Raw genomic sequence first — 26,885 nt, 5'->3', positions numbered from 1 at the left:
TAGCATTTCTTCTCTCTCCTGCCCAAAAGTTCTAAATTGGATCACTGTGTTCTCTTAGATACAAGAAGTAGCTAATGCTCACACGGAGATTCAACTGAACCAGTTTTCAGAAAGAAAAAGAGAACAGACTGTAAATAATAATTGCAGAAAATAGGGACAAAATGTTGCAATGTTCCTTCTCCCAAAAATGTGTAGAATTATTCCAGAATAATATCTAAGCAGCACAGTAACAAAAGCATATGGTTCACAAATGGGACCAGCCACAAATAACTGCATTATGAAGTGCTTTATTTAGGATGCTAAGCAAATGTGCCTTTCTCTTTGAAAATAACACTTCTTTGCCACAGACTATTAGGTTGTACAATTAAGTAAGCATTCTCTGAAGGCTGCATCATGAAATGTTGTATAATTTCAGAAGGTGTGCTTTTTTCTGCCAACCATGGGGACTTTTAGGCCTGAAGGATATTGTCCTCCTATGCATGGATGGATAGAGCCATGCTGAGAGCAGATTACCTGTAGTAAGAAGACTGGTAAAGGGCTACATAAGTGATCCTGCATATAGCAACAACTTTTTAAAATAAACAAACTGTTCACAAAATAGTGCAAATAAGGTGTTCTCGCCTCTTTGATAATCAGAAACCTTTTATTGTGTTCATTTTCATGAACATCAGAGAGATGGTGAGTAAAATGCAGCTTCATTTGTGGAAATATCTATTTGATATTTATTATTTATTAAATATCATACCATAGTATAAAATAAACTCGCACCAGCTACTCTGCAGAGAATTAATCCTAAACATACACATTATACAATTAGTTGAAAATATCAACTTGAACATTTTAATTTACTGCAACATCTTTTTAAATATTGAAAATCAGCTATGGAATACCCTGAAATTATATTTCTCCATTATTTGGTGGGCAGGTCTGCCCTGTATCAAGTATGCCAGTGAAGTTATCATTTTCAATGCCAATTGCTTGATTGTAGTGCAAAACACACATGTGGTAAGAAGACACATCATACTAAGAGGAAAGGAAAGATTCCATTATGCCCTTTCTAAAAGAAGAAGTCTCTTTATTAGTCTTTTGCTAACCTGAAAGGCAGTACTAGATGCTAAACTTAAATTATAGGATGGGGGGGGGGGGAATCAATTAACCATGGTTGGATGGTTATAATGGATTGACAATGAACTCAAATGATTTTGAAGGGAATGGCTAGGATCTACCAGAAAATGTTGGACAAGCATATTTGGACACTGTTGTAGCTCTGGATTCCAATAGGAAGCCCTTCCAATATTTCACAGATTTAAAGGGATCAGTCTCTTTCTTCCTGAATAATTGCATACTGCTCCATGAACATGGGATGTTATTATTCATATAGTAACCATTGTGAGGATCCATGCTCACGCAAATCAGGAAAACATTCCAACTCAATTCCAGAAAGTAGCAGAATATTTGGGAAGAGAATGTTCAGTCCTTCCAGAGAGCTCTTCCCTGATGCTAACTCATAATCTACTAGTCAGCTTTAGAAAAATTGACAGCTTGTCAGAGTAGCCATTTTTGCTCTAGGAAGAATTTATCAGTCAGGAAAAAAAAAGTAACAGCATTATCTTGTCTTGATTTCTTTGGGCTATAGAACTGAATAAGGACATTTGCCTTCAACGGGGACATTTCTAATTGCATCAAACAATGGTGAACTTTGACATAAATGAAACAACAGTTTCTACTTCATTATGGTAAAACAGCTATTTTATGCTGGTCAGTTATAGGACTTGGACCTCAAGTTGTTTGCCAAACCAAGGCAAGACAAAGCACGTAGAATTAGAGGAAGTTGCCTTATATAAAATCGAACTATCGAACTATCTAATTGAGTTTTTCATTGATTTTACTGGAGAACTTTTTCTAGCCCTCCATTGAAAATGCTGGAGACTGAACCGGAAATCTTCCAGATGTGCCCTGCAGACTGAATTTTCATGTTAAAACGTTATGATCTTGTGGGGCCATATTACTAAATGTCCAGGACTGCATGTTGGACAGTGGGTTGGGCACTGCTACTCTACCTCTTGAAGGAAATACAACATTTGCTTCAATGGAAAGATCTAAGGTCAAAGAATAAATATTTCAAGGAAAAACCAGCTACTCTGTGTGAGATGGTGTTCCTGGAGAAGCCAGTTTTTGAATTGCTTTGGGAAGCAGTGAAGTTACTATCCACGGGAAACTGGCATACTTTACAAAATTCAGCCCATACCACAGAGTCACGTCTTGTGGCTGGGCAATACTACTTAGGAAGTACAGGATGACAAGAGACAGGATGGCACACCATCCCCTCTGAAGCCAACCAAGTCTCTCCTGCTTCAGTTGGATATAGGATGAAGAGTGAAAGGTCAATCCCAGTCCAAGGACCGTGGCTGTATCACGACACAGGGAAGCAAATGGATATGTGTCCATGCGGATCCACTTGGGATTTTCACACCACTTCACAGCAAGTTTCGTTGACCTAAAGAAGACAAGAAAATGAAGAGAGGCATATGAAACTTATCTTTTTTTAAAATTATTTCTATAGGAGGAAAAAATTGAAATCTGAGTAGTTCTAGAATCTCTCTGAATCTCTAAAACTGCAAAATGTGGTATCCATGGGCAAGGAATTCCTACAAATATTTAAGTCAACATTTCTTTATTATTGGAATATGCCTGGTATTTGATGGGAAATCTTTCAAGGAGATGTCAGAATTAAGCAAGGTCTTTAAAAGACCAGTTAAATTCACCCACTGCTTATGTGGATGGATGGATGGCTTCGTTTCCTCCCCCTCAAGCCAAGTAAAGTGTTTGTGGCATACATGTACATGAAATATGCTATAAAACTTCATGTATTTATAGCCTTGTCATTGAGTCTTTACTGATTAGCCCCTGGGCCATAACAAAGTATAAAGTTCAGAAACAAATTATTACTAAAATTTGATAAAAGCAATATAAAATGGAATTTGATAAAATACAATTCAAAATGGATTTGGAATAAAATAACAGTATAAAATGAAATTGGAATAGAACACAATAATTTAAGATATAGATAAAATATGATGAAATTATATTTCGGTGTCACTCTTGCAATCTACCCCAATCAGTCCCACATATGCAGATCTCAACCGAACCATTTTGTTTAAGGACTGTGCTGTGTTAAATGTTATTTTCTGGTTCTGGTAGCATGTAAGGTAAGTTGTTTTGATATGGGGATCCCAATGGGTCATTCCTTTCGTATATAGACCAAGGTACCTGTCTTTCACCCCCTTATAGAAGTGATTTGATCCAAGTCTTCTACCTCTGCCACTCCACAAATGCAGAGACGCTCATTGTAGGGTGTAGAATGGAATCTCCCATATCTGGCTGTTCTGCCAAGCTGTTCGAATCTTGCTCACATAAATATTTCCCTAAATTGTTTTGGCAGTTGTAACTTCAAATAGCTTCTACTTAAAAAGTATGTTTGTATTTGCTCAGCCATTTCAAGTTACCCACCGTACTAAGGATAGTTATTTATTTATAGCATAATCAAAACAGCATTGCAACATCACTTTCACTTGATGTCTTTGTAATGTTGCCCTCGTCTTATACTTGGGACATAATTTAAGCCATTTTATCTTACTCTTTTCTGTGTGCACAACACCAGCAAATACAGAAAACAGCCATGATGACCAGCAAATAGCATTGTAGTGTTGCAGGTAGCGTGTGCTAGGTTCCACTAAAGATTGGTAGTTAAGAAAGGCTGTTAAGATATTTAGATAGCCTGTGAAAAAGTGGGCCTCAGGCATTCCTTTGCATTAAAGGAACTCACCAGTTAAGATCTATGCCAAGAGTAACCAATGTCCAATAAATCGCTGTGGCACTTAGCCCAAGGGAGAATGAAGTCATCAGGTAGAAGTGGAATCTTCTTTCCAGTGGGACCCAGGATTGAAGTAGCCAACCTAGACTGGTCCCTGAAGAGAGATGGTGGAGAAGGGAAGCTTCAGTATTAACTGCCACATCTATTCCCTTAATCTTTGGATGTTCTAAAGCAGAGGCCGGTAGCCAGGTCAGCAATCAGCATTTGGTGATATGGTAATTATAACCAGAAGAATGAAACTGTATTTTTAATTTTATTGTTGCCTTTTCTGTTTGGAGTTTGGGAGGATTTTGAGGTTAAAAACTCAAGAGTCCCTGCCAAGCAAACCATTCTGATCTTCACTGTTCAATCACATTCCACCTCAAAACTGAAAATCTGGAATCACACTAGCAAAATGCAACAATCTCAACCTCAACCTTAATGCTGGAGGGCAACCTGATGAGATGTAGATGGAAGAAAAGTTGAGTAGATGCCAGGCTTATTGTATCTATTTTGCTTTTTTTAAATTTGAAACCTGAGGCCTATCAGCCAGATTACTGGGTATGAAACATACATTCTGAATTTTAAAAAAATGATAAGCTTAGAAACCTGTGTGATGATCATGCTTCTACAGTTTCACCTGTACATGAAAGTCCCTTCTTGATTATCTCAAGCGTCTTTTAATATATTATTTGTCAAACTAATGTAAGCTTGGGTAGAGAATCATATTATGTCTGCTTTGATAAACCAAAGGAAATATTAAATGACCTATTATAAAATCAGTCAAGGATTTAACTAAGAGATCCAGATGTGGCCACTCTTAATTTAAGGGATATCTAATTTCTTCATCAAATTCATAATCTCATAAACTATTTTTCAGCCAACTTTCCACTGTAATCCTGTGACCATGTAGTTCGAAATAAGTATGCTTTTAGGCTAGGGCAGAGGCAAGAACAATTCTTTAAGAAGAAGAAGAAGCTGGCAATATTTTTGATCTGATAGTTTTCTAAGTATTCTGTCATCTGTAGTTATTTAAGGTCAGTTAAAGCTGAAGGATGCAAAAGAAATGGATATGGCATTCTGATCCATTAGTCTAATCACCTGTGGATTTGATACCACTTGGCTATGAAAGTTGCCAGGAAGGACAAGATTCAGGGAGAGGTGAATGCATCTTTGACGAAGGAATATTTGCATCCTGCTTTGAATGCAGCAGAATTAATGTCCCATCCTCAATAAGTCATTGCTTAATTTGGTTATTTTAGATAACTATCACCCAGTATACAACCACCCTTTTGGGAGCAACGCTGTAGAGAAAGTAATTGGCTGGTAGTTACAGAGAATACTGGAGGAAATGGATTATATGGATCAGTCACGATTCAGGCTTGGATACAGGAGAGAAACTATATACTAGATTACCTATGGAAAGTGGTTTTTGAAAGAAATATTCTCAATGAGATGTGCTTTTATCAATCTTGAAAGCAAATTCCAAAGGGGTCTTTTAAAAAACAGGGCTGATATCTCTTAGCTCAGCACATGTGTGGCCATACTGTATTGCCATATATGTGCAAACCAAGAATCTAGAACAGGTAGTATACTGCTAACTTTCATGATGTACTTACCTGCCAAAATGCCACCAATAACTTGATGGGGGAAATGAGCAAGTATGAAGATGCGTGATAGTCCGATTAACAGCAAGAAGATGAAATAAATCGTAAAGGGCACGGCCCTCACCATCCAACTGTTGAGGTAAAATGGGAGAAGAAAAATGTCACAGCAAATAACTCAGCAGATGGGTTGAGAATTATCTCTTTTGCTTCTCCCAATGCCAACAGCCTTAGAAGTACCAGATCCCAAATTACAATTTCTGTTCAAATTAAGGAAGAACAAGATAAAGTATTTTTTATTTTACATATATGAGTGACAGAGGTACATAGCTAAGGTTTGTTCTGCAAATGGAAATTCCAGTTCATTGATTTAGAAATGCCTTAAAAATAACCAGACATTTCTGCTGCCTTCTTTACTAGTAATGTTAGTAGAATCTTGATGGGAGTGCGCTCACAATTGTATCAGCTGAATCCAGAGGATCCAGAAGCTGATATTCCCCCTCCTTGTAAGTATTCACTCCTGGATTGTTCCTACTTTAGAGGAGTAGTGAGGCCAACTCTACCAACAGAATGAAAAGAATTATAGGAATGGATCCACAAGACAACCTTGTTTATAATTCTTCAAATGCAGGGGTTCCTATCTATTTGAAAGCCAAGTGTTTTATTCTAGTTGGAGTATTATGTCCAGTTCTGGCAACCTTGTTCCCAAAAACTAGTATCACAGTTCAAAAAAAATTATAGAATCTGTAATCAAGAAACTGGGATAATTTCAAATTATCAATTATAATTTCAATTACAATTTCAAATCTGGATAATTTGGCTCCAAAAATATACAAAATATTTGCCTTTTTTGTTTTCTGGGGCTGGGAGAACCAGGCACAAATTATATTATAAAATATATCATAAAAAGTTATAACGAATGTATAAAGATTTTTGCATCACCTGATAAGAGATAGAGGGATTTGGAAGGAAAAATGACTGGGACCTCCCCTGATGTTCTGTCAACTGTACAATATATATGGCCCTGATTTTCAGTGATAATACTGATAAGACCATGGTATTCTCCTGGAACAGCTTTGGGGGATGGGAATGGGAGGACTTGTGCTGTCCTGGTTCACTTCCTTCCTCTGCGGCCACTTTCAGTCAGTGTTGATAGTGGGGGAGAGATCCAGTCCTCACCCACTGCTTTGCAGGGTTCAGCAGGTCTTGGTACTCCATCCGTTCCTGTTCAACATTTACATGAAGCCGCTGGGCGCGATCATTCGCCACCATGGACTGAGGTATCACCAACATGCTGATGATACTCAGTTGTATGTCTTGGCTCACAATGAGTTAAGTGATGCCGTGTCCTCCCTCTCGCAATGCCTGTAAGAGGCTGGATGGGGAGCAACGGGCTAAAACTAAACCCTGGCAAGACCAAGTGGCTCTGGGTTTGGGGTTTGTTGGCTCAGGGAGAATTGCCACTTTTGGTCTTGGATAGAGTGGCACTACCCCAAACAGACCCTGTGCATAGTCTGGGGGTTCTCCTGGATTCATAACTCCTGCTCAAAGAGCAGGTGGAGGTAATGGCCGGGAGAGCAATTGAGCAGATGGTGCGCCAGTTATGCCCTTCCCTGGACCAGCAATCTCCTCTTTTGACTATTGCAACATGCTCTACATGGGGTTGTCCTTAAAGAGCATCCGGAAGTTCCAGCTAGTGCAAAATGCAGCGGCCTGCATGGTTTTGATGCAGACCTTGATGAGTTCATGTATCACCTCTCCTGCGGGAGCTGAACTGGCTGCCAATTTTCTTCTGGGTGCAATTCAATTTATTGTTTTAAATGAGGTTTTTATATTCTGTAAGTCGCCTTGAGTCGCCATTTGCAAATAGACAGCAATATAAATTCAATAAATAAATAAAATAAATAAATAGTATTGGCAGGAGAGCCGCATGCAGGTAACAGAAGGAGGACCAGGGCTTCATACTTTGATATGAGTGTTTTAAAGAAGTCAATACTGCAGACCAAAGGTGAATAGCTCAAGGCCCCATTGCCTCCATAATGAACAGCAATTTTAAGACACAAAACATTCACAAACTCTAAGATAAAGTCCAAGGTGTGTAGCAGCTGTGGTTTGACTGTGATCACAACACTTCACTGAATTAGAAACGTACCAATGGTAAGGAAGAAAATGGGTGGAGAAGGAATGTTGGTCCTACCTGAATGTTCTTCTCAGCGTGGTGCAGGACAGGCCAGAAGTGGGTTGTTCAATCCTTATTTGCCCAAGAGACTGAGTCATAATTGAAGCCACGCCTCCAGCTCCTTCCTGCTTGGCCCCAATTCCCACGAGACACAGCTCCAACTGGAGAAACAAAAGAAGAGCAGGCCCTACCCCGCAGCATACCCAGCCCAGGGGACTACGGACCTAACCAGTCAGCGGGAATCTGGCCATTCTGCGCCATGCTGAGAAGAATGTTCAGGCAGAACCAACGTTCCTTCTTCAGCTGATGGTACAGGATGGTCCAGAAGTGGGACATACCAAAGTGGTAGTCCTTAGGGCGGAGAACTCACTTGTCCATAGTTCTGATGGGTTATGCACTCTCTGAAGCACCCATCGTCCGAAGTATGCCTCGGCGAATGCAAAAGCATCCAACCGGTAGTGCTTTATGAAAGGCAATGGAGAAGCCAACGTAGCCACCATGCAAATATCCCCAATCGGTGCCTGAGTGTTCCATGCAGCCGTGGTAGCAGTGCTTCTAGTCAAATGCGCAGTGATCCCCTGGGGCACAGGTTTACTCCGTGCCTCATAGGCCTGAGCAATGCAAGCTCGCAACCAATGCTCAATGGTGTAAGGTCACACTCTAGAGCCCACAGCAGAAGGCTGAAATGAGACAAACGTCTTCCTAATGGATGCTGTCCGCTTGATGTAGATACCGAGAGCCCTCTGCACATCTAACTTATGCCAGGATTTCTCCCTATCATGAGAGGGATTGGGACAAAAATCAGGGAGAACTATCTCTTGAACCCTGTGAAAGTAAGAATTAATCTTGAAAATGAAAGTGGGATCAAGTCTCAGCACGACCATGTTGGGATGGAAGGCACAGAGGTCCTCTCTCACCGACAGAACTCCCAGCTCAGAAATCCCCCTTGCAGACATGATAGTGATCAAGAAGGCCACCTTCAACGTGAGAAACTGCAAGGAAACAGACCTCAACGGTTAAAAGGGATCATTAACAAAAGCCAAGAGGACCGTGGACAAATCCCAGGACAGGAACCTATGAACCACCGGGGGCCTAAGGTTAGCTGCCCCCCCCCCTGAGAAATCATTTAATCATTGGGTGGCAGCCTAGACTCACACTACCATCCAGCACCAGGGCCTGTATTATGAGACAGGCCCTTCTCCAGGCCATCCTGGAGGAATTCCAGGATGTGCATCCGAGACAGGTCTTTGGGATCCATGTGGGCCACGCGACACCATTTGCAAAAGGCAGACCATGGGGCGTTGTAAATTCTGGCTGTGGAGAGGCATCTGAATGCAACAATAGTCTGGATCACCCTTGAGGAGAAGTTCGCCTCCTTCAAGAGCTCCCTTTCAAACACCAGGTGGTCAATTAGAGCCACTGAGGCGCCGGATGGACCAGGACCCCTGGCGAAAGGAGATGCTCTCCTGTGGAATCCTCCAGGGTTCGGCAGTGGACAGACCTACTAGGTCCGTGAACCAAGGCCTGCGCGGCCAGTATGGAGCAACCATATGATCTCCGCCCCTTCCGTCACTATCTTCCCCAATACCCCTGGTATTAGAGGAAGAGGGGGAAATGCATAAAGCAACCCCTGGGGCCACCTGCTGCACAGGGCACTGCTCCCCTCTGCTCCCCAATCCCCTCGAACAGCTCCGGATCCAGTTGCCATACCGTCTGGTCCACCATGGCCCTGCTGAGCCAGTCTGCTTGGTGGTTCGCCTTCCCGGAGATGTGCTTCACCTTGATGGACAATTGGTGCCTCTCTGCCCAATGGCCCAGCCTCTGAGAATCCTTCCAGAGGCCTTGGAATGTCCCTGTCTGTTCACATGTGCCTATGCGGCCACATTGTCCATCAGTAGCAGAACGTGAGTGTGCGCCACAAGGGCCTGAAAATGGTAAAGGGCCAGATGAGCAGCCCACAATTCCAGCCAATTAATGTTATGTGCAAGAGCCAAAGGAGACCAGTGACCCTGGGCCAGCTGGGTCCACAGCAAGGCCCCCCAGCCATAAAGACTTACATCAGTGGTCACCATGAGCCTCTGCGGTTCCTTGAACACACACCCTTTAGACAAGGCTGGGGAGGTCCACCACTTCAGGGGGAGTCGCACTTGAGGAGAAACCTTAACAGGGAAGGTGGAAGCACTACGCCTGCTTCTCTGATATGGGAATAAGAACCATTGCAGGGTCCTAGCATGAAGCCTTGCCCAGGGTACAAGATCTATACATGAGATCATTTTGCCTAACAACTGCCTAACAACTGAGATAAGGTGACGATGGGGACGCGCTTCTCCTTTTGTACCTGGTGAACTAGCTTCACCAGACTAACTCTACGATCTTGTGACAGGAAAACCATTCCCTTGGCAGTAGCTATGACTGCCCCCAGGTGGAGCAACCTAGTAGTGGGCCTCAGGTGGCTTTTTTGAAAATTAATAGGGAACCCATAACTTTGCAGGGTCTCCACAGTCAGGCCAACATCCTGCAGAGACCATTCTGGTGTCTCTGCCTGGAGGAGGATGTAATCCAGGTAACATTGTAATCTGACCAAGATGCGCCGCTAGGGCCGCCAGTACCATTGTAAAAGTCCTGGGGGCCAACACCAGCCCAAAGGGAAGAGCCCTATACTGGTAGTGAATGCCAGGATAGGAAAACCTAAGGAACCTCCTGTGTTGGTGAAAAATTAGTATATGCAAGTAGACCTTGGTTAAATCAATGGAGGCCAAGAAATCACCATCCCTGATTCCTTCCAGGATCGAACGAAGGGAAGCCACCTTGAACCTTTTATACACCAAATAGTGATTCAATCTTTTAAGGTCCAGAATCACTCTCCACTTAACCAAGGCCTCCAAGAAGTTGGAGTAGAATCCCATGCCCCTTTCATCTTGCGGGACCAACTCAATCGGCTGGATCTCCCCCAGGTGGGCAATTGCCTGATGCATGAAGTCCCTCTTCATTTCATATTTGGAAGATGTGAAAGTTCTGAAGAAGTTCGTGGGGATGGAAAGAAATTCCAGCCTCAGGCCAAATCTAACTGTATTTAGAACCTGAAAGTCAGAATACACTCCCACTGGTCGTCAAACAATGCTGACCAGCCTCCAATGGGAAAATTTATTTGTTTCTGCAGAAAGGGCTTCAGCTCGACCTCCGAAAGAACTGCTTGTTCTGAGGCTGAAACCAGGACCTGTCGCTGTAGGAAGACCTATTCTGTCCCCTGTCCTGGCACGGCTGAAAACCCCTGGGTTGGTAATTATACTCATTATCTGAGCCCCTATTGCTAGGCCTACGTGTGTTCCTGCTTTTTTGCTGTGGAAGGCAAAACCTTACGTTTGTTCTTATCTTCAATAAGAATCAGATCCAGGACCTTGCCAAACAGGTTCTTCCCCATGTATGGGCCGCAGTTAACTTCCACTTTGCCTTAGCATCCACCTTCCAATTCTAGAGCCATACCATCCTCCTAGCTGAAACAGAATAAGAAAGAGCCCTAGAGGCAAACTTAGCGGCATTCAAAGTGGCGTCCACCAAAAATTGGGTCGCAGCTATGACCTTGCTGATGTCTTGCAGCAACCTCACATCGTGTGAAGGCATCCGCTGCTGCATTTGTTCCAACCACAACGTGGCACGGTTGAAGAAGGATGCAGAGGCGGCAGCCTTATTCGCCCATGTCGCAGCCAGGAAGGTCTTACGAAAGGCCAGTTCAATCCTCTTATCTTCTGCCTTCAAGTTGTCCGCCACATCACTCGCGACCAGGGAAGCTGGGGATGCCAAGGCAGCCATAGGGGCATCCACCCTCGGGACCTGCAGTACTTGAGAGAAATCAGGCTCCATATTATAGAAGCATCTATCATTCCCACCTGGAGTGGGGAAAGTACTTGGCTTAGCCCACTGCTTCTGGACCATGTCCAGAAACAATTTCAGAGCCGGAATCTCGTGCTTCCCTGCAGCAGGTTCTACAAAGAACCCCCATTTCCTAGGGGCCTTTTTGGATGTCGAAGCTTCAACTACCGACTTCTCCTCCTCCTCCTCCTCCTCCTCCTCCTCCTCCTCCTCCTCCTCCTCCTCCTCCTCCTCCTCCTCCTCCGCCTCTGTCTTAACAGCTGCCTTGAACAGCAGAGAATGAAACAAACCCAGGGAAAACAAACCCCTCAAAAGCAGGAACATTGGGCACCAAACCCTCATCATGAGAGACCTCCAGTTCCTTCTGCTCTTCATCCTCCTTGATGGATATCTCACTCCTCAGTGAAGAAGACACAGCCCTCTGCGCCCTGGGCTTGTTTACACCTGGCCACCATCAGCTCCACATCTGCCTGGTCAGAAGACTGTCCCTGAAAAGCTAAGCCATGAGCTATGGCCTGATGAAGAAGAGATTGAATGTTACCAGGCAAATCATCAAATTCACCCTCAAAATGGCTGGGCCAGTCTTTGCTTCTGTGCTGGTCTCGAAGTAGGTTCTAAGCATGGAAAAAGGTGACAAGCAACACCCTCTTCGTCCACCTCCAAAAGAGGAGAAATGGAACTAGCCCTTGGAGAATCAGAGAGCCTGGGGGAAGATGGAGAGGGGGACAGTTGCACTGCCCTCAACACAGAAGGAGACCTCGGAAGGGACAAAGAGGCCTTGTCTCCACCATTCTACCTGGACTTCTCTGCCCCCCCCCCCCCATCCTCCTTGCTGCCATGTGTTGAGCCACCCTGGATCAGCCGAGGAAGCCTTCCTCTTCCTGGAGCCTTTCTTGTGAGAGGAAGAGGCAACTTTAGAGGTAACTTCACCTGGGGAATCGGCCATTGCTGCACCCCGCATAGATCGCACGTGCTAGGCCAAAGCCTGCTAGAAGAAACAAGGCCCCCTGCTGCTCTCAAACGTGCGACCGTGCTTGCAGGTGCCAGCAGCCAAAATGAGCTCCGTGCCAGCAGAGAAGTGCAAACAAAATAGCCACCATCTTGTGACTCAATAAGGCAACTCAAAATGGTCACTGCCCCATGGCCTCAAACAAAATGGCCACCACCACGAGAACCTCACGAAGATGGCCACCGTGCGGGAAACTTCAAGATGGCCACCCCCAGGGACAGTAGTATGCACTGGAAGCCATTTTCCACAGGATGATCAGGTGGGCTCCGGAAACACCCCGAAAGCTGAAACAACGCTGCCGCTCCACAAGCTGGCGTGGATAGCACCTTGGCTTCGCCAAACACAATCACTGCCACGTGAAAGTGCCGACACTCACCTGATGCATCTTGACATCTGCAGCGCTGCCGAAAAGTCTGCCTATGCCTCTGATAACCAGGAGGCAATCGCAGGAGCTCCCAACTGATCCAGCAGCAGCTCGGCGATGTGGCAACAGGCAGGAAGTCACAACAAGGGCCTGATAGCCGGCGCAGCCAGCGCCGCTCTCCCCGACGCCCGGGGAGCCTCCAACAACAGAAGCAGAAGATTAACCAAACCAAAGAAACATGGCAGAACAACTTGGAGACCAAGTCAGCCACCAATCCAGGAAAAACCAAAAAACAACAAAAAGTAGGTAAAACAAAAAAGAAACCACTTAATTAAAACCCCAACTCATGAGCAAACCAAAATTGTGTCTCTTTACAGGCAAGACTGAGTTGGAAATGGAGCCAAGCAGGAAGGAGCTGGAGGCATGGCTTCAATTATGACTCAGTCTCTTGGGCAAATAAGGACTGAACAATCCACTTCTGGACCATCCTGCGCCTTCAACTGAAGAATAAGCTATGTACATTACCTTATGCACCAGAAGAAAAACCAGAATATGTATCAAAATCAATCAGACATGTACCATTTCAAAGAAATAATCCATGGCTCCAATCTCAATGCAAATAAAATTCCAAATCTTTGCCTAGCACATGTGTATGATGTGTCTTTGCCTATTTTACAACATCGTGGTATGGAAGGGGTAGGGGTATGCCTAGTCTTGGTGGAAGCACAAGTTGGAAGGACATAGATCTGGATTTGTTGATAGTTTTGGTATGATTTATTGCACACTGAAACAGACCCCTGAATTCTATAGCAATGATAGGAATTCTACAAAAAAAGGGGGGGGGGGGGCGGAACGTTTAGAAATTTGCACAAGTTTTAATAAAGTCAATTCTGATTTAGGGAGAAAAGTTCCTATACTTTTTTGTACTTCTTTGAGGAAAGAGTGAATACATCAACATGTAAACAATTACTGTAAGTCACAATGGAAGAATTGTCACGATGGCAGTATAGAAAATATGTGGTGGCGCAGTGATTAAAATACAATATTGCAGGGTAACTGTCCACTGCTAGGAGTTTGATCCTGATCAACTCAAGGTTGATGCAGCCTTCCATCCATCCAAGATCAGTAAAATGAGGACCCAGATTGTTGGGTGCAAAATGCTGACTCTGTAAAGCGCTTAGAGAGGGCTGTGAAGCAATATATAAGTCTAAGTGCTATTGCTAAATACCTTTTAGAGTTCTTGGCTATCTGTCTGGCCAGAATGCTTACAATTGGCCATAGGGCTGCACCGGTGATCATACAGTGGCCAGAAGGACTTCCTGTAAAAAGAAAAAGAATTAAAATCCCTCTGGTTGCTAGTGATCATCCATGTAAAAGAGAAAAAATAAATTAAGAAAAGGTAAATAATTATGTCACATAGTTACACAGTGTTATTAAATTAATGATCTATGGGTAGTCCTTAAATTACCACCGTAATGGAGCCTGCCTATCATGGTCGTAACTCATCTCATTAAATGGATTGGGTCAGATGACCGGCCCAATTTTGCAATCTTTTTCGTGCAGTGATTGTTAAGTCAACCAAGAGTTTGCTATGAGTGTGGTTTTAGACATAAAATAAAATAAAAATCAGAAGTACAGTATTTTCCCACTATAAGATGCATCAGATCAATAAGATGCACATTAACTTTGGAGGAGGAAAACAAGAAAAAAAATCTGCCTCTGACTCCCAGCATCCATCCAGTATTCATTTGGCTAGCGTCCCTGCAGCAAACAGCCTGGTCAGCGTCAGCATGTTATTGAGGCCCAGCACGTGACTCCATTGCGTCACTCGCCACCACTATTTGCCACCACCTCAGTCACTGCCTACTGCTGCTGCTTGCTGCCTATTGCTACCGCTAATTGGCGGTGGCAGTGATCAGTGCTGATTGGAGGTATTCCAGGAGGCCAATCGAATCACCGTTCAGCTGCTCAGCAGCGAAGGCTCCAATGTTTCATGGCGACAGCAAGCAGTGGCAGCGGTGACAGGCGGTAGAGGCGGTGACACCAACCCCCCTCCTCCCTGCCACAATATTCACTCTATAAGATGCACAGACATTTCCACCCACTTTGGGGGGGGGCAATTGTGTCTTATAGAGTGAAAAATATGGTAAATGCCGTTTTTAGTCAAAACCATTGCAAAATGTAACCATGGTCTGTAGCACACAATTTATAGCTATAAACATTGTGGAGTACCCAAGTGCAGTCACATGACTGCAGGGGTGGCAGCTGCACCATCAGGGCTTCAAATCCAGTAAACACCCCCCTAGAGATAGGTCCGTTGATCATAAGTTGAAGACTACCTGTAAAGATAACAGAGAACTTCTGTTATCATGTTAAGTAATTATTAATTGGTTAATTTGATTATTTAATTTTAATGATATTAATTATTGTCAACAAATTCAAATGGGAAAAGGTTCCATTTAGATGGGATAAGTTGAAAGGGAGATTTTTAGTTTTAAACAACAGAGATTCAGTCTACGGCAGGGGTATCAAACTCAAGGCTCAAGGGCCGGATCTGACCTGCGGGGTGCTTAGATCTGGCCTATGGGGCCACCCTGGAAACAGTGAAAGACCAGACCATGGTGCCTCAGCCAGTGAAAATGGCGTTTAGGAAGGCTTCAGGTGGCCCTCATGAACTCTCTTTTCGCTGGCAGAAGGTTGCAGGAGACCATGACAGGCGAAAACAGAGCTAGGGAGCCCATTTTTTTCTGGCAGAGTGCTCGGGTCACCACAGGCGCCCCTGATATGAGTGACAAACTGGCCAGCCCCCCCCGCCCCAAGGTCAAACACAACCCTGATGCAGCCCTCAATGAAATAGAGTTTGACACCCCTGGGTCTATGGAGATCCTTAGTCATCCAGGTCATGGTTGTCCCAAAGGTGCTTTTTCAAGAGGCAATTGGACATTCTGGGTTGTTGTTTTTTTTTGAAGACATTTTGCTTCTGATCCAAGAAGCTTCGTCAGCTCTGAAGTTCTTTCCAGAAAATCTAGTTGCCTTTTGAAAAAGCCCCTTTGCGACAACAGAGATTCAGACTGAACCCTGTGCAAAAAGCAAAAGACTTTCTAGGAAAACTTGAAAGAAGAATTGGAGGAAAAGCAAACAGAAGTGACAATGACAGAGGTAACTAAACAAATGCCACAGCAGATACAGGTGGATTCTGAAGATACTATCACAGTGGGCACTTACACCAATATTTTAGAAAAATAAATACTTGTTAACTATGGATTATAAATGCTTAATATGTAAAAAAAGGAGCAAATGCTCCTCAAAATAGAAAAAATATAGTTCTCGACTTACAACTGTTTGGTCAATGATGATTTGAAGTTATGAAGGTCTCAGTCGCGCAATCACATGATTGCAATTTAGGCGCTTGGATACCAGTTTTGGATTTTCAACCCTTTGCAACATCCTGTGGTCACATGTTTGCAATTTGCATGGCAAAAAACCCTCTACTGAAGGAGCTGGGTCTGCTTAATGACCACGTGATTTGCTTAATGGCCACATGATTCGTTTACCATCCGTGGTGATTTAGTTAATGAAAACAGTAAAATGATCATAAAATTGGGTCTGATTATGTGATGACTTGCTTTACGACCACCTAACATAACAAAAAGTCCAGCCCTAATTCTGGTCACAAGTTGAGAACTACCTGTACTTCATTACTTGGAAAAGTTCAACAAGGTATGATTTCCTTAGAAGAAACAGATATTAGAAACAGATTTTTTAAAAATATAAAACAGGAAAAATGAAATTCTAATTTTGGGAATTACTGATTAAATACATTTCCTATTATATGTACTAGCTATTTCTATAAGTAAAAGGTTGAAACTATTTTATTATTTTTATTCTGCTGCACTGAAAAAAGTTGGAAGTTAATGCTTTCCCTCCTTTTTCTTCCTCTCATCCCACAGTTCTTTCCCTTTCTTTTTACCTTCCCCATTTTTTAAAATCTTTGTTCTCACTTCTGTTTTATACTATGATAAAAACAATTACCGTATTTTTCGGAGTATAAGACAGACCAAGGTTTTGGAGAGGCAATTTTTTTAAAAAAGTGGGTAGGTAGAGGGATAGAGAGGGAGAGAAAAAGAGAGAAATACAGTAGATAGGTAGGTGTTTCTCCTGGCACAGCACTTGATCAATGTAATTCTCATCAATCAGTTAAAGAACTTTCCAAAAGGGAAAAAAAAGTTTTTGCATTCTGCAAACCTCCTAAAAACAGCCCATTTTTGTGAAAAATGGGCTCTTTTTTTTTAAAAAAAGGCATGAATAGCCTTGGGAATGCTTGCAGAATGCTCCTGTGGGTTGGGGGGGGGGCAAAAACTAGCAAAAAATGGCCTGTTTTTCGCGAAAACAGGCCCGTTTTTTTTGTCAAAAAATTGCATGCATAGCCTTATGGAGGCTTATAGAGTGCTGCTGGGGGCTGGGGAGCGCAAAAAACAGCCTGTTTTTTGCTCATTTCTGCCCTCCCTAGCCCCCCAGGAGCTCTCTAAAAGCCTCCATAAGGATATGCACAACCATTTTGCTGAAGGGGTGGGGCTTCAGGAGGCAAAAAATGCTGTACTCGGTATATAAGACGCACCCAGATTTTCAGCCTCTTTTTTGAGGAAAAAAGGTGCATCTTATACTCTGAAAAATATGATACTCAGATGGAGCTAAGACTTTGAAACTGGGAATATATGGTCCAAATGAAGACAAAAAATAGCATTATAAAGATCCTATAGGTAAAGCATTGAACTTTCCATGTCAAAATTGGTATTTCCTAGGAGACTGGAATGAGGTGATTTGGATGATCAAACAATATAAAAAATATGTTGTCATTATTCTCACAAAATGAGTGTCATGAGAAAGCCTTGCCTATTAACACAATAATTGGATGGTAGGCACAGCCAATCTGGAAACATTGATTGACCCAAAGAAAAACAGGTTGAAATTAAAAGCAAATTAATGACACCATTCAAGAACCTTACAGGACAGTATTTCAAGAGTGTGGGGAGAAGGTAACATCAACTTTCAACACTTATTTTCTCCAATTCCTATTTTCTATTGGACTGGATTACCAACCTGGTCCTGTTTCACAGCTGGATGGGAACTGACGGAGAAAAATTTCCTTCTTCTTGGAAAATCCAGATTCTGAGATCCACCAGAAGGGCCGTTCACCAAATAACAACCTTGGAAATAGGAGGAAGAGGAAATATACCGTGTTTCATGAAATGTCCTGAAAATAAGGCCATGCTACATTTTTCAGGTGGGCAAAAATATAAGCCCTCCCCTGAAAATAAGCCCCTTGGACAGCTCCACCCTCCGGCCAGGCAGAGCACTGGTCATCAACCTAGCTGTATCCCGAAGGTGTCAAGCCGCGGGAACTGGGGGGGAGGCAAAGGTGTTCACGTGGCTTGGCGATACCCCGAAGTCAATGAATGGCGCTGTGCCTGGCTGGAAAAGGGGTTTGCCGGATGGCTGCTTGTGAGCATGGTCACTTCATGGCTGCTTTGTTGCGCTGCTGCAACAGTGCAACACAGCTGTTCGCCCCTGAGGCTGTGCCTGGCTCTTCGGAAGCCCACCCGCAAGAGAGCAGCCACCCAGCAACCCCAAAACAATAAGCCCTCCCCTGATAATAAGACCCAAGCCATATTTTGTGGGCCAAAAGAAAACAAGACCCTGTCTTATTTTCAGGGAAACACGGTATATAATTAAGAGCTGGGAAGAACAAAATCAAGACTTCCAAAATGCTAGGAAATTTAAATTTACTTGCCATCTTATCTACTAGTTTACAATTGACAACTTTTCTTGTTCTAGTTTTATTGATTAATTTGATTTATATACATCTTTCTTCTAAGAACTCAAGCTGATATACATTAGATAGCATTAATCCAATATTTGATAGCACTAATCCTCACCCAATATTTTGCTACAACAATCCAATGAGGAATATTGGGCATAAAGAATGCATTTGGCCTACAGTGATTAAGAGACCTTTCAGAACTGAAGGTGAACTAGAATACCAATTTCACCAGTTCTAGAAAATGAAGTATTTTCTACAAGCCTGCACCATTCTAACTAAATATTACTTTTTATCAGTGTAAGACCACTGACTCTAATTTGTATTTTACAGCAGAAGGATTGCAAGCTTGTCACTTTTATGAAGGCAGAACTATCTGCAACCAGACATTGTTTTGTTAATTTCTACTGGATTCATCACAGAGAGAATCAGGTCTCACACCTATAACTAACAGGTATCATAAGAATAAAGAGGACAACAGTTTCCAATTAAATCAAAGTCTCCTTCACATGCTATATGTGCTTCATTTACAAACATGGGAATGCACACATAGAGCTCTTCACAGGCCAATGAAATGCACAGAGTGGCGGCAAAGGGTGACTGCCAGGTAGAACGCAGGCAATATGTCCACACTGCTCTTCAACCCATCTACAATCCTTTCTAATGCATGGGTGATAGTCAACTCAACCTTTTCTTCCAAGAAAGCCCTATTCATGTATATAGGCAGTCCTCGACTTATAACAGTTCATTTAGTGACCGTTCAAAGTTACCACAGCACTGAAAAAAATGACTTACAACCATTTTTCACTCGTATGACCTTTGTAGTATCCCCATGATCATGTGATCAAAATTAAGATGTTTGGCAATTGGTCCATACTTATGATTGCTGTTGTGGCGCAAGATCATGGGATCCCCTCCTGCAACCTTTTGACAAGCAAAATCAATGAGGAAGCCAGATTCACTTAACAACTGTGTTACTAACTTATCCACTGCAGTGAATCACTTAACAATTATGGCAATTAAGGTTGTAAAATGGGGCTAAATTCACTTAACAAATGTATCAACAACACAAATTTGGGGCTCAATTTTGATCGTATGTTGAGGACTACCTATATACACAAACTTGTATTCCAAGTTTTAAGGACTATTATAGTACTATAACTCATCTTTCTCTTGTTCTTATAACAATTCTATAATTCTGTAATTTTTTATCATGGACAGAACAAGAACATTTGTTCCATTAATGAATAGCTCCAAATTTGTTCTAATCCTTGATATTAATTCCTCTGAAAGGCAAACATATTTTGCTGCTTTAAAATTCTATTAAACTCCAGCAAATTGAACACTAATGGACTGTTGGTTAATAACTAATATAAGTGCTACTGGCTGCAATTCAAGCCATCCTATTCAAACACAGTGCAGCATAGGCTGAAAGTGGAAATTCAGAGTGTGACTTTGAGTGAATTATTTTTTATGAGTCCAAGCTATTACAAGATTCCTCACATAATAGGCTTAAAAAAAAAAGGCAGGCTATGTCTAACAAATAAATCAAATATTCCAATTCCTTTCATGACTGATTTTCTGCTTCTCCTCACCATCCAGAATCACTGAATAGGTTCTTTCATCTTGGGGTTGTTTAAGTAATTACTTTAATTTAAAGTCAGTTCTCTTATATATTTGATATTTGCTATGTGAATGCCATTTCAGCCATAAAAGCATTCATTTATAAACCATGAAAAGGAGTTCTTCCTCTGTATAAATTGGAGCTAGCTCTATAAAATGTCCTCGGTGCAGAACAAAGTTTATGTTCTGTGTTTAATTCCTGGATGTTGACTCTTCCTTCTATGTCACAAAAAGCTGAATCTATCATTCTCCATCTTACAAAAGCACAGAAGTTACTGTCTTACTGTAGAAACTCAACTTCCAAATAATACTTCCCTTGTTCCTATGGGTTCTTTCTGGATGCCAAAAATTGAATGGCTAGGTTCCAAACATTCCAAACATTCCAAACAGTTCACAGGAAAAAATCCAGTCTAATTCTGGAATATTTTTTTACCCTTCATTTTTCCTCACCATTTAGACGTCAAATTTAGCCATTCTGAGATTAGGCCCAACCACAGCACTGTCAATCCAATCTTCTTATCCAGCAGGAAGTAGGCAAGAGGGAAATAAAATATGAAGACACATTTGGGATCTCCCAAAAAGGTTACCCAAAGCCAAAAACCATCCAGTCCAGGCAGAGCCCCCTGAAGCGTTTCAGCAAATTGGACGCCGCTAGTGTAAAAGATATCCATGGTGGTGAAACTGAAATAGATGAGAAGAATTAAAATGTGTTTCTGACAAACTCTTGCCGAGCCAATGCCTTTGCAATGCAGAAATAAAGCAACAAAGTTGTTCAGAAGATAGTTAAACAATTTCCATAACAATAAAGAAGCAGCACATGATGATGCAAGCTCTGCTTATAAGCCAATCTGGCCACATTTTAGATGTGTGAACTTCAGATTTCTCAGCAATAGTCATCTCAGAAGCCATCACTGAAAGTCGGAAAGGACCTTGTAAAATCAATGACAAACACCAGTAGCCGTTTTGTATCAAAACACTTTGCTGGGAACCTTTCTCTTGTTATTCTAGTGCCACAAATGGATACATGCATACCCTATTAATAAAGATCCATTACCCTTTACCATTCATATACTGTCATTTCTTTCTTTTCTTTTTTCAGACTTTGATAAAAATGGGCAGCTATATAAATGAATAAAATTAAATAATAAAATTAAATAAAAATATAATCAGAGAGTTGGGAAAGATGATGTAGGGCAGAAATATGCACTTAATAATCCTTTATTATTTCAAAAATTTTCAGTGGATATGATGCCATTATAGGACTACCTCTATAGTGTAGGGTATAAAATGTCAAGATGGCAGCTGGGGCAGTAGGACACAGTATGATCAAAGCCACTATCTTGGCCTTTTTTTCTTTTCTTACTATACTGCGTGTTGCTTCTGTTTCCATTATAGAGTTCCAAAACGAACTTTAAAAAAATCCCAAAATAGGAGACAGGAGCTGATGTCGCAACGGTACAACGTGCAATCTCGGAGCTCCGACATCACAGGCAAATTTTTTTGCCACTAGACAGTCCTTTTGGACCTAAACCATCCCAAAGAGACGGTGACAGGGAAGAGTATGTTTTGTTGATCTCAGGGACATCGCAAAGTCCCTGATTGATCCAAGAGAATCTCTTCTTGCTGGCGACAAAAGCATAGCCAAAAGCTGCTGAAGTTGGGACAGCTCCGCAAAGGGAGGAAAGCCGAAAGAGAAAGTGTGTCCATCTGGTGAAGACTTTTTATTGTTATAAAAGAGTCTCCCCCACAAAAAAAAATCAAAGCTAAATTAAACTTGCAAAGAAAATAAAATAAGCGGTGAAATTAAGCTATATTGGACAGTGTGTTATCCTTTTTTTTCATTTTCTTTTATGGATGGAAGTCTTGCAAATATTTCCTACTTTTTAAAGTGAAAGTATTGGTTTTTCTTCTATTTCTTTTTTACCTATGGATTAAATCTTTTTCTTTATTTTTATAATATTGATTTGGATGGGTTTTTTTCTCTTCATTTTGCTCCATTTAAGAATTTTGTTTCTTTTAAGTCTGGAATAAAAGAAGATATAAAAGGAATATAAAGAGGGTAGTAATATCAGAGGGAAAAGAAGTTGCACTGCCACTTGGAGGTTGGAGGTTGAGTCCTGGAAATATTGCTTTCTTTTTTTTCTCTTTGATCATTTTGACTTTGCACTTCAAAGGCTTCAGCTTGTTTACAGAATAGATAAGGAGAAGAGCATGGATGCTCTTTGGATGCTTCTTTGGCAGCTGGAGAGAAGTGAAAACAAAACCTTGTTTTGAAACTAGAGTGGCAGTGTTTACTAGTTTCAAGAATGGCATAGCACCAAAAATAAACCACAACATTACAACAGATTATGTTTGAAATTCAAAAATTATTAGAAACAACAGAGAGAATTGAGAAGAGATTGGAAAATATAGATTGTAATGCAGTGAAATTTGATGGGAGAGTTGAAGATATCCAGCAAATGGAAAACGTGGAGGTTAGAGTCCTAAAAACCCAGGGGAGAAATGAACAAAGAGGCAAGATAATTGTGGATACTGATGATGAACTGAAAGGGAAGATAGATGGAAAGGAGCTCTACCCCAGATTTCAAGGTATAGAAGAAGAAAAAAGAAGAATTGATGGATTCAAGGAGAGAAACTTTGACAAAAGCAGTACTGATCACCAAAGATAAGCTGATTAAAGAAGCTGACGGAGGGTCTCAAGATTTTATAAGATATGTAAAAAGCAACAAGTTGCAAAGAGAAGTCCACACAAATTTGATTAAGGAAAAAAACCAGAAGACTTATTCCACAAATGGCAAAAGGCATAAGACTGCACTATTACTGGAAAGACACAGGTTATGAAAACTAATAACAAAATATTAGTCAAATTTAGTTAAAATTAGAACATTATGTTAAAAATGAAGTGGATATAGTTAGATAAATAATTGATAATGATAACAATGTACACACATGTATTGGTTTGATAAGAGGAAATTTGGTATAAATTCTAAATGGTGATCATGAAAGGAAGTTTGGAAACTCTGTTATGTATGAAAGCTTATAATATTTAAAAAAAGAATAAGTTAAGTTTAGTTAAACTCAGACCTCCCCCCCAAAATGAAATGATGACGGATATTGTTAAATAAATGATTGATAATAATAATAATGTAATATTTGTATTGACATGATAAAAGGGAAATTGGATATAAATTGTAAACAATGATTAAGAAAGGAGGTTTAGAAACTTTGTTATTAAACATAATTAATTTTTATTTAGAAAGTGTTATAAAGATGTAATGGATAATATTGAAAATAGATAACAGAATGCCATCATGTGGTTTTGCTTTACATTTTGGATTATTTTATATAAAGGGACGTAAAAACAATTATAGTCATATGAAGATTAAGATATGATGATAGTAATATATATATAAATATATTTGATTCAAAATATATAACTTGATATGAAGTGTAGGTGATGACTGTGGAAGGGATGCATGAAAGCTCTTTGTAACCAATTGACACACTTTTTACTATTTGTAGTAGAAGATATTTTTGTGATGTTTGTTGTGTTTTGTCTGTGTTTATTCAAAAATAAAAAAAAAATTTAAAAATCCCAAAATAATGATACAAGCTTGTAGAAAAATATGGACAAATATGAGCTAAATCACAGGAACATGCCTAAATCACACAAACAAGAGTGGAAAAGAACTACATCATGATGCAGAAATAATATCAGTAGTTTAACACAGTTGGAGCCTAAATTAATTATTATGTTTAAAATAATATTTTAAAAACACTTGCATTCTCCTTTCCCCACCAAAGATGTCCAAAGTGGTTAACTATAGGAACAAACATACCTTTCTTTTGTTTTTAGTTTTTTAAAATCCTATCAACTGAAATATAAAATAATCAGATTATAAGGACTCCACATATAAAAGATGTTGCAGCAACCAAGAATCTTAGAAGCAGAAAATAGCAGTGTGAGAAGTAAAACCATCCAAGTGAAAGATGGGCACAGAAAAATCCAGTTTATTAAATTCTATGGAGAAGATAATTTTAGTTAGAATACAGAGTATTTCTTGAGGGCGGCCAAGAAGGAAATTCCATTCTAAATTTGGGTCTGGAAAGCATATAGTGGTCTTTTCTAATTTGGTAGCATGAAGATGTGTAAATATCCATTATACCCAGCCACCATGGATTTATGGAAGTTGAAAGAAAAACTGTCTAGTAAGCCTCAGGCTGAGAAAGGCTGTACTAGAAATGAAAACAAATACCTTGAAATATACTTTGTTTGTTAAAGGGAGTCCTAGAAAAATGTATTTCAAATAGCTACGTAGTTCCAGACAATGTATTTGCCACATAATCAATATATTGCAGCACCAATAGTACCAATAATAATAATAATTCATCATCAATCAAATACAAACGGCAGCTAAACTTGGAAACAACTTACATCCTGCGATGACATCAACATCTGCTATCCCAAGTCCTTGGTAAGGACTCAATCGGTGGACAAAAATGCCAAATCCAATCTGAATATCAGGCTGACTAGGCAATGAACCATAATAAAGATTATTTATTTCATGTTATTGTCTTTATTTTATTGTTAAAACAACCCAACTATCCAGGGAATACAAAATTAAAACATAGAATGCTAATGGAGCCACAAAACTCCACAGCTCCTCAAACAGCTAGGTTGTTATGGCCTATGTGAAGGCCATGCAGGTCTTGGAGGAAAAACTATTAAAAGTGGTATCTTCTGGAATAGTGTTCTCTCCCCCCTCTCCCACTAGAGATAAGGAAAGAACTGAAAACTTGACTTTAGTTCCACCCAGGTCTGAGGTTGATGTGTTATTGGTTGTGTAGAACTCTTATTTAGTTTTATTTGCGTTGTTCATAAGATTGTTTTAGTCTGGACTGTTCATTTGATTTCATCTTTTATCTGTTTTCAAGGATTTTCCAGAATTTGTACACTTGCTCATAGTCATTTATTATACAAATAATGAGTAATAATAACTATTCCAGGGGGATGGAAAAGTGGCATAGGATATAAGCTGCATGCTGATTTGATTGGATTTTATGAGATGGGTCATAGAATGGAATGGAAATGGCTTTGAACAGAAATATTCTTCTACTAAAGGGAAAGATTTCCAATAGGAGAACCCTCAAAAATATATCTTCATCCTATTTGATTCACCTATAAAAAAAATGCTGCATGTCTTCTGTCCTTGACAGACCATGGAAGAACAGACCTGGAAACAGATGTTTTCAATAACCACCTCAGGCCTGTGGAATATGTAACCCCATTAAATCCATATTATCCCCTACACAACATTTTCTGGGGCAAGAGATCATGGTGTAAAGTGAGCATTTAGAGATCAAGAGTAGATTTTATTAACCCTCACCAATTTTTAGCTGTGGCTCCACAAACAATTTTTTCTAGAACAGAATAAAAGTCTTCAAATGTTCTTCTTTCATTTGACAAGCTAAAGACTTCCAACCCAAATCATTTCACTAGTAGTTTATGGCTGATAGCATCCAGAAATCTAGAGATTTCAAGGCTGGAGAATTAGCAGGAGGAAACAGCTTTGTTTTGTTCTATTTACAGATCTTCCTCTAGGCAAGTGTTTCTCAACCTTGGCAACTTTAAAATGCATGGACTTCAACTCCCAGAATTCTCCAGATATCTATATCTATATCTACTATATCTATATTGGGACGTGCATAAGTGCACCAGTGTGCCTAACATCCCTGTCCTAATGTACCCATTTATTTGTACCTATTTCCTGTGTTCTTATTCATGTTTATTTTATTCCTGTTATCTTGTATATGAGTGACTAACTAAATAAAAATAAATAAATATTACAATCAATTATCCTAGTTGTTCAAGCACTATCCCCAATGATGGCTTCAGAGTAAAGTTCAAAAAACTCACAATCGCTCATAAATAATTTCAATTTTGAGAAGCTGGGGGGAAAAACACAGAATGACATACTTAAAAGCATCACAATTCAAGGACAACTTTCACACTAGGAACTTCCTGATTCTTCTGATGCTTTCAGTTCACCACCGTAATGATTTCCGGCATCCAAAAGTCCTGATCTGGCAAACCTGAAAAGTCTGCATTAGCCCCTCTTCTCCTCAAACTACTTCCAGGATTTCTGGGAACAGATTTCTTGAGGGCAAAGCAACATAATCCCCTAATGGGCAATAAGTCACGCATAGGCTAAATCGAACATTTTTCATTAGGAATACAAAACACGATGCTAGAAAATTTTCATGTGCTGACTGGACGTATATTATATTACTCCCCCCACCTTCCCCAGAGCACAATAATATATACTAAATAAAGTTTTAAAACTATATTTTAAGCATTATAATATTAGAACGAAATATTAATCAACTATTCTTTTTAGCTCTGTTTCTGAATTTCCCAAGATCGATTTCAAAAGATTTCCCCCTTTCTCTCTCTCTCTTTTTCCCCCCGATTTTGTCCGCTTTCACCATTGCTCTTTCGTTCAATTACTTATCACGTCCCCGTTACCTGCAATTGCCGGCTTCTGACTGTTCGCACCATTGAATA

The 26,885-nt window shown here is 40.6% G+C and overlaps 1 protein-coding gene across 1 annotated transcript; it reads right to left on the bottom strand.

The window, feature by feature from the left end:
* Positions 1 to 271: 271 nt before the first annotated feature.
* G6PC3 (glucose-6-phosphatase catalytic subunit 3) lies at positions 272 to 26,885 on the bottom strand. The gene is made up of 7 exons (XM_014070618.2): positions 26,847 to 26,885; positions 20,771 to 21,001; positions 17,980 to 18,086; positions 14,108 to 14,198; positions 5,473 to 5,591; positions 3,827 to 3,968; positions 272 to 2,497 (listed from the first exon to the last, which is right to left on the bottom strand). Exons 2-7 carry the CDS (start codon positions 20,989 to 20,991, stop codon positions 2,137 to 2,139), a joined length of 1,041 nt encoding a protein of 346 aa, XP_013926093.2. The 5' UTR covers positions 20,992 to 21,001; positions 26,847 to 26,885; the 3' UTR covers positions 272 to 2,136.

Source organism: Thamnophis sirtalis, unplaced genomic scaffold (genome assembly GCF_051295495.1).
Source record: "Thamnophis sirtalis isolate CommonGarterSnake01/CBP01778 unplaced genomic scaffold, rThaSir2_p1.2 scaffold_4, whole genome shotgun sequence".
Taxonomy (NCBI): Eukaryota; Metazoa; Chordata; class Lepidosauria; order Squamata; family Natricidae; genus Thamnophis; species Thamnophis sirtalis.
The sequence above is the reverse complement of the archived record's forward strand: the minus strand, read 5'-3'. Positions and strand labels throughout refer to the sequence as shown.